Source organism: Pelophylax lessonae (genome assembly GCF_965119305.1).
Source record: "Pelophylax lessonae genome assembly, chromosome: 1".
NCBI classification, from domain to species: Eukaryota; Metazoa; Chordata; class Amphibia; order Anura; family Ranidae; genus Pelophylax; species Pelophylax lessonae.
This window is the reverse complement of record NC_138768.1, coordinates 235534495-235543498: the sequence shown is the minus strand read 5'-3', so window position 1 is coordinate 235543498 and position 9004 is coordinate 235534495. Positions and strand designations below refer to the sequence as shown.

Here is a 9004-nt window from a genome sequence, read left to right as displayed (position 1 = left end):
CTAAAAAGAAAACAAATGCAGCCACCACATCTAAGAATTGGTAGGCTGCAATACAATAAATGTTTGCTTTTGAATTTAATACTGCTTTAAATCTTCATCTTTAAATCCTGACTACATGTAAGACTTTCTGAAATGACATTTCTTTGGATATTCAAACTGAGAACACAGGCTGTAAGCAAATGTTTTGTCTTGTATGTTTAGTATCAGAGTAGGGAAAAAGACACAAGCGTGAAAACTACATTAGGAGTTTTTTTTATTCTACAACAATCTTTTATTGTCCATTAAGTATATTACAACAGTAGAAGGCATGGACAATTAGCATCTACAGTTAGTGATAATGAGCAATAACCAACATGAGCTTGGCTAAAAAGAACATCTGTGCGAAAATGATGGTATAAAGTATGTAGATCTTTATATTTAAAAAAAAAAAAAAAAAAAAAAAAAAAAAAAAGAAGGAGAAAAAGACCGTCATGTTTTTTTGACACTGCAGTCCAGAATACGTATTTAAACATGTGCTATTAGAGCGCAAAAACACCTGGAACTAAAGAATGTAAACTTACAGTAAAAAAAATTCTCCAGAATGACTTGAGGGATTGTTATAGAAAAATTCACGTGTATACATTTAAAACTGAACTACAAGAACAAACTCATTTAAACATATTCATCAAATAGTCACTAAAGGTTTAAATCCAGTTTGTGTGCACCAAATGTCTTTGCAAATTCAGGTATTAACTTTGAAAAGTAGCAGTGATTTTATCACTGTGCTGCAAGTAGCCTGTGCAGAAAGCAGTTCCTCCCTCTACAGGCAGCCTGCAAGAAACTACAAGAGGGGGATACAAGACCAGTTACCCTACAAAAAGAGGGAGTAGCAGTGACTGTTCTATATTGAAAGAAGCTCCTGCACAAATTTTACACTAAATTATTGCACAGACCTGGAACATACATACAAAGTACAACTGGATTCAAGTGAGAATACGCACGCCTCTTGTATTTAGAAAATGTTTATCCTGGAGTTCAGCTTTAGCAGTGGAATTAGATCTGCTTACTTCGATGTGACAAAACACATAAAACATCGATAACCATACCTTTAAAGTCATATACTTGAATGTCCAAAAAAAAACAAACAAAAAACTTTAAAAAACATCTTACTATTGCAGTTTAATGAAAATTGTCATGTGATAACACGAACACCAGTATCACTGATATTTACAAAAATGATTTTTTTTTTCTTTTTCTCTTATTTAATAAGTTAAAGTCAATGCAACATCCATGCAAGCTAGAGTTCTAGCTTTTTGGTTACAAGGACATGAAGTGAGAAGTCCAGATTAGCAGAAGTGATTCGTCCCATTCTTCTTACTCAAACAGTGTCCATTCCACGCATCGATGTAAAACCCAAGCCCATGCCTCTCTGGGTGTGAGTCTGTGATCTTGCCATCTCATACTGAGCATCCAGGTTTCGAAAAACCTCTTCTTGTTGCTTTAGGGTTTTGTAACTTTCCACATCTACTGAGCTAGGACCAGCTTCTTCATGCTAAAAAAAAAAAAAACAACAATATGAACACATGTAATGTCTGTACGCATACATCAAAGGATTAGTGCTTCAGTAGAAAGGCATAATAGTTACCACTCACTAGAGGCAGTGCCCTTAAGTAAAAGTAGTATGGGGTGTGAGCTATTTTTCAAAATATACTTACCTAGGTGGATGCAGCATCAGTCCAATGCTGCATCTGTCCCCCCCTACACCTCTGCACTGAGAACTGTTCGATCAAACACCGCCGATCGCTGACTTCTCACAGCTCCGGAGCAGAGAGCTGCTGACTGTCATTGGAGGGGCGGGTCAGGGAGCGGCCGGCTCAGGCTCTCACTGGCTCGCTTAGAGGCTGAGCTGGATGTCTGTCCAGGCACATGGCGAATCCAGACTGGACCGACTTCTGCAACGTCAGCAGACAGCGGACTTCAGGTCACAGGACTGCAAAACTAATTGCACTCCTGTGATCCATAGGAGAAGTATAGCCAACAAGCTTTGGCTATACTTCTCCTTTAACAAGAAAACTGGCGAAATGACCAGGCCAATAATGCTGCCAAAGTGCAAGTATACCTGTTAAAGCAATAATAAAGCTTCATTTTTTTTGTAATTAAAATAAACATGTTATACTTACCTGCTCTGTTTTCATGGATTTGCACAGAGCAGCCCTGATCATCTTCTGGGGTCCACCTCCGGCAATTACCCCCATGGAAAACCTCTCTCCATAGGGGCACATGTGCGTGCTTGCTCCCGAGCCGCCCAGTCAGCGGGTGGCTTGGCCCTGCTCCTTCCCCCGCAGCACAGCAATTGGACAGCAGCACGAGCCAATGGATCCCGCTGCTATCAATCTGTTCAGGGAGGAAAAGGAGAGAGCCGCTGCCCTTGTGCACATTGCTGGATTGGATCAGTCTCAGGTAAGTATAAGGGGAGGGCTGGGGGAGATTTAGCAGCACAGGTGGTTATTCACCTTAGAGCAGAATGCATTAAGAAAAACCTTAAGGCTTTAGAACCACTTTAATCCTCAATTGACAAATGGAACAATAAACCTCAGGCACACCATTTACAGAGGGCAAATCGGTATGTCCCCCCCATTCCCCCCTCTTAGAATAGGTGATGGGGCTTTTACACTTTCATACTTTAAAGGCCCCTTTCACACTGGCGGAGCCCGCAAGCAGATCCACCCTCTCAGCAGGGGATCTCGCCGCTGATCCCCACTTAACAGGCGGATGACAGGTTAGTGTCCGCTCCGATGATGCACCGCAGACACAGCCCGCTGTCCTCTATGGGCTGTTGGATGGAAATGGAACACCTGTCGATTTCCATCTGTCATCAAATACGATCCACCAGACGGATAGGGAACGGATCACCAGACGGATAGGGAACGGATCACCAGACGGATAGGGAACGGATCACCAGACGGATAGGGAACGGATCACCAGACGGATAGGGAACGGATCACCAGACGGATAGGGAACGGATCACCAGACGGATAGGGAACGGATCACCAGACGGATAGGGAACGGATCCCCATTTGTCTGTCTTTAGCAGACAGGATCTAATGGGATGTCTTGACATCCGCCGCAAAGGATGGTCCAATCGGATCTGCCTAAAAAACTGACAACAAGAGGACCCATCAGTCCGTCAGAGTGAAAGGGGCTTAAGGGTTATGTTCCACTTCAGGTTTGAGTCTAACTGGTGGATTGTAATTCCAATAGACACTGTACAATCAGACTGAGTGTGAGGTTCTGCACAAACTATTAAATTAACCACTTCCATACTGGGCTATTTCTGGCACTCCGCTACTACATGTAAAAATCATAATTTTTTTTCCCTAGAAAATTACTCGGAACCCCAATTATATATATATTTTTTAGCAGATACCCTAGGGAATAAAATGTCTGTCATTGCAATTTTTTTTATGTCACACAGCATTTGCGCAGATATTTTTCAAAACGCGTTTTTTTTTTTTTTTAGGAAAAAAAAAAAACAACAATAAAGTTAACCCTATTTTTTAGTATGTCAAAGATGAGGTTACGCCAAGTAAATAGATACCCAACACATCACGCTTTAAAATTGCGCACACATTACAGGTTACCAGATTAGAGTTACAGTAGAGGTCTTGGGCTATAAAAATTGTTGCTCTTGCTCTAACCTTTGCGGCGATACCTCACATGTATGGACTAAATGCCGTTTAAATATGTGGCCGCGATGTATGCATGTGTTCGCTTCTGCGGGGAGGGGGCACACCTAATTTTTTTCTTTTTACACTTTCCCTTTAATTTTTTTTAAATCACTTTTATTCCTATTACAAGGAATGTAAACATCCCTTGTAATAGGAATAGTGCTTAACAGGTCCTCTTCATGGAGAAATCTGGGGTCAATAAGACCTCAGATCTCTTCTACAGGCTGGAAAAACTGAAAAAAAAAAAAAAGAACTAAAATGATCTGGGCTATCCAGCCGAGATCACGGCAGTATTGACATCACGTCGTGCCTGAGCCTCCAAGAGTCAGAGACTGCCGGGGACCATCTGGTCATCGGCAGTCTCTATGATGTACTTCTGCCGGCGGCTGATTCCTTCTGCGGCTCGCCGATTGCACGGGCGAGCTGGTAGGAGGGGGGTGTCCCCTCCCGCCACCTGTAAGAACAATCAGCCACTATGATTGTTCTTATGGTGAAGGAATTGCCGGCTGAACAAAATGATATCTGAATGATGCCTGCAGCTGCAGGCATCATTCAGATATCCCCACTTAAAGCCCTGGACGCCCTATGACGGTCCATCGATAAGGAAGTGGTTAATATCCAGTCAGGTATGCTCCTGTTGAGCCTAGCTTAGAACAATACAGACAATTCTTATTGGCATTAATCAATGAAAAAAAAAAAAAACACAGTTGCTAATAACAATGTTAACTGCCTGGCTGTTATCCAATGACCTCAAAATTTTAATAACGGACCTAAATCAAATATTATGATTTCGAACCCCCAAACATTACATATTTTTTAACAGCCCTGAAAGAGGCCCTGGAGAAAAAAAAAATGGTGGCTGCTGCAATTTTTTATGTCACAATATTTGTGTAGCCATTTATAAAAAAAAAAAAAAAATGTTCAGAAAAAATTACATTTAACCAGGCTTTTTCTGGCACTTTTTGTTTACAAGTTTAAACCAAAGGGGCCACATCACAAATATACTATAACCTTTGGATCAACTGATCTGCCAGCTCAGAAGGGTGTTGACTCCCCTCCAGATCCTGGCACAAAATCTTAGCCTATTTCGTTAAAGTTTGGGATACCAAGGTGATCGCAAATTCTGGTCTCAAAACTAAACCAAGCACTGTGAAGAGATACCGGACCAGAGTCTCAGCTCTTTTGTCCACGCAACTCCCAGGAGTGGATCGGGTGGTGAAACGCGCTCCATAGGCTCCATGACCATAAAAGGGTTAAAACGGAACCGCCCTGCTCAGCAAAGAAAAAATTATTAAAAAAAAAAAAAAACCACCACAAGAATCAGTGCACCCACGGCGTTGTATACAGTAGAGGAAGGATAGAACCCCCCCCAGAAACTCACCACCTGAGCTGGAGAGCACCAAAACGGTCTGCCACACTGCTGGAAAGAGGAAGAGGAAACACTGACCTGACACTAGAGGCCCCCGCAGCCTCAGCACTGGATCAGACTACTGGAAAATGGCTGCCATTGAAACTATGGGAAAGTCAAAAAAATGGCCGCTGGACTATACAAACCTGGCCGTGGAAACTGGGAATACAGAATTCACTGCAAAATGGCAGCGCTACTCAGAGCTGCATAGGACCCTGGACCCCGAGAGAAAAAAAAAAAAAATGTACCCCCCTGCTGCACCCAGGTACGGACACCCCCTGCAGGGGCCGAGTACGGCATCACCCTAAGGAGCCGGGGGGTGGTGGAGACGATGACAGATGGAGTACCTACTCAGTGACCCCCCCAAAAGGAGACGGGCGAAACGCAAGGGAGAGGAAGGGCACAGGAGGGACCTACCATCCCCAGGGGGGCCCGCGACCACCCCAACAATTCCTTGGGGGGGGGTTACTCAACATACCATGGGTCACCAGGCAGGCGCTACTCCCAGCAGTCCACCACACCATCTTGGAATGGGGTGATGCAAGCTGAGGTCTGGTCGTGACTGCTGTCGAGACCAGAGCTATGCGACCTCGCGAGGGGTTTCACTCGCTGGTCAGCTCCCGTCCAGTGGGGCTATGTCGCAGCCAACCTAGTGCGGAGCTAATAGTTGGGTCGCACTCGCAGGCCAGACTGGGAAGACTATATGGATCTAGGATATCCAGTGCGTCACCCAGTCCAGCTGTGGATTGTAGCTTAACACAGGAACAAAAATAAAGAAAAAAAAAAAAAAAAAAAAAAAAAGTAAAAAATTCCATTTAAATAGGAAGAAAAATGCTAGGACCGCAGATCCCAGCAGAGTCAGGTCCTTACTCCTGACTAGGTAGAAAAAACCAAGTCCTACAGCAGGAAGTGATGATATACCCTCTGGGACTGCCCAAGGGGCGCAACCAAAAAGGTTTCCGCCTAGCCCTACTCCTAGAGAGAGCATAAAGCCCAATGGTCTGAAGACTTGAAGCTGTCTCCATCAGTGATCAAAAGAGAAATAGTTTTCAGCAGGCGATTCCCTCACATGTAAAAGCAATCATATTGGCTGTTTAACCACTTGAATGCTTTTACAAGCAACCACCGATGGAGCTGGATAAGGAATCTGCTGGCAGCAGTGGTTTACCATAGAGCTGACTGGGGACCAGCTCTTAGATCCTCGGAGGCGGAAAGCGACATGACGTCACTTCCAGCATCGATGTGGGGATTTATAGACCACAGATGCCTCCATAAAGAGGACCCGTCATACCCTATTCCTATTACAAGGGATGTTTACATTCCTTGTAATAGGAATAAAAACTGATCAAAATTTTTTAGGGAAAGTCTAGAAAAACTGAATTTTTGTAAAATCTTACCGTAAAATTCCTTTCTCTGAGTCCTCCGACAGTCGCCGCCCCCTTCCAAGTCCTCACCAATGGGTATTGACCTTTGCTCCGTAGGAGTAGCTAGGCAACAAGAATTGTTAATACAAAAGCTTTTAGCATAGACACACCCCTAGGGGCTGTCCCCTCAGTCAATACCTCCCTGCACCAGCATTCCCAACTCAGTTTGGTAGCATAGCAGTAAGAGTACACAAAAACCCCAAAAGAGGGGCGGGGGCGGCGACTGTCAGAGGACTCAGAGAAAGGAATTTTACGGTAAGATTTTACAAAAATTCAGTTTTCTCTTACGTCCTCCGACAGTCGCCGCCCCCTTCCAAGTCCTCACCAATGGGACATCCCAAAGCAGTGTAGACATGAGGGGTGGGAGACGCAACTGTAGAAAGGCAACGCAGTACCCACATCAGAGAAAGGAACCTTACCACAGTAAGAGAACCAACCGGGCAACAGGAAAACGTGCTCAACAGGAGCAACAACCCAGGAAAACAAGTAACCCAGGGGTAAAACACCCCAACAACCAAGGGCCCGCAAAAACAAGGGTCCCTAGGAAACTGCCGCACTAAGAACTTTACGGCCAAAGGAGGCATCAGCCGATGCCTGAACATCCACCTTATAGAATTTTGAGAAGGTGTGAACGGACGACCAAGTCGCCGCCTTACACACCTGGGCCACAGAAGCCTGATGACGGTAAGCCCAAGACGTACTCAAAGATCTGGTAGAGTGCGCCTTCACAGGGAAGGGAGGAACCTTCCCCTTCAAGGCATAGGCTTGCTCAATGATCCGTCTGATCCATTTGGCGATGGTCGCAGCCGACGCCGCCATGCCCTTCCGAGGTCCCTCAGGAAGGACAAAGAGGGAATCCGACTTGCGAAAAGATTTAGTGGACGACAGGTAAACCCTGATCGCCCGGACAACATCCAAGGAATGTAAGGCAACCTCCTTCGGATGCTTAGGCTTCGCGCAGAGCGAAGGCAAGACAATGTCTTCATTTAGGTGAAATTCCGAGATCCTTTTCGGAAGAAAAGATGGGTTAGGTCGAAGGACCACCTTATCTTTGTGGATCACCAGGTAGGGAGAGTTGCAGGACAAAGCCGCCAGCTCTGACACCCTGCGAGCCGAAGTGATCGCCACCAAAAAGGCAACCTTCTTGGACAACAGAGACAACGAGATCTCCCTGATCTTTTCAAAGGGAGCCTGTTGTAACACGGACAGAACTAAGTTCAAGTCCCATGGAGGCAAAGGTTCCCTCCTAGGAGGGGCCAAATGTCGCACCCCCTGAACAAAGGTGCTAACCAATGAATTAGACGCCACAGGACGTTGAAAGAGAACGGCCAGCGCAGAAATCTGACCCTTAATCGTGGTCAACGCCAAACGCTGGTCCACACCCGTTTGAAGGAAAGCCAACACTCTCGACACCGAGTATGAGCGAGGGGAATACCCCCTGGACTCACACCAAGCAAAATACGCCTTCCAAGTACGGTAGTAAATTTTCCCCGAAGAGGCTTTTCTAGCCTTGATCAAAGTGGGAATGACCTCAGGGGAGAGACCCCTATCCTTCAGGACCTGGCTTTCAACAGCCAGGCCGTTAAAGCCAGCGACTGTAAAGCAGGATGGAATATCGGCCCTTGAGACAGGAGCAGGGTTCATACACATTTTTACCAAGAAAATTCCATGACTTTACGTAAATATTCATGACCTAAAGTTTCATGAAATGTCTATGTATACATGTTAAATAAGAAGAAAATCCATGTCACACCTAGCATATTTTCACTAAAATAAATGACAATCTTTGTAGTGTACAGTACCTCTGCAGTTAGGGTTTCGTTTCTGGATACAGCGCGACTCAAAATGGTCACTTGTTTTACAGTGGATGAGATGGAAGCACCACTGCCACAGCTGGGAGTGGGTGTCACTTCAGGCGCATGGGTGAAAAAGCTGAGAACTCTGATGTAGGGGGGACTCTGGTGACCAGAGACCACTTTCCACAGAGAGAATGCACTAAGGGAGGGGGGGTCCTGATATAAGGAGGAACCTTTATAACAGTGCCCCCTTACATCAGTGACCCCCCCCTCAGACTGGCCGGGCAGCACTGTCACTGACCTCCTCTTAGGTGCACCATGCTCTGGTTTTATCCTGTAGTTTCCTCTCCCCAGTCCACACATGTCTGACTTCTCCTGTGATCCCCATCCCGACAGCACTCCCACTTTTGACTCCTCTCCAGACATGATAAAAGACAAGAGATGGTCAGAGATTACGGATATGATAGAAGAGGTGGTCAGAGGCTTTGGACATGGTACAGGAGATTTTCAAAGGCTGTGGACATGGTACAGGAGATTTTCAAAGGCTGCGGACATGATACAGGAGGTGGTCAAAGACTGCGGACATGATACAGGAGGTGGTCAAAGGCTGCGGACATGATACAGGAGGTGGTCAAAGGCTGCGGACATGATACAGGAGGTGGTCAAAGG

The 9004-nt window shown here is 45.4% G+C and overlaps 1 protein-coding gene across 1 annotated transcript in view; it reads right to left on the bottom strand.

Annotated features, from left to right (window-relative positions):
- Nucleotides 1-1241: 1241 nt before the first annotated feature.
- RSRC2 (arginine and serine rich coiled-coil 2) overlaps nt 1242-9004 on the bottom strand; it is a 49480-nt gene continuing 41717 nt past the window's right edge. The window contains exon 10 of the mRNA XM_082256672.1: nt 1242-1531. Within this exon, the coding sequence (XP_082112798.1) occupies nt 1358-1531 (174 nt within the window). The 3' untranslated portion in view covers nt 1242-1357. The remainder of the gene's footprint in view (nt 1532-9004) is intronic.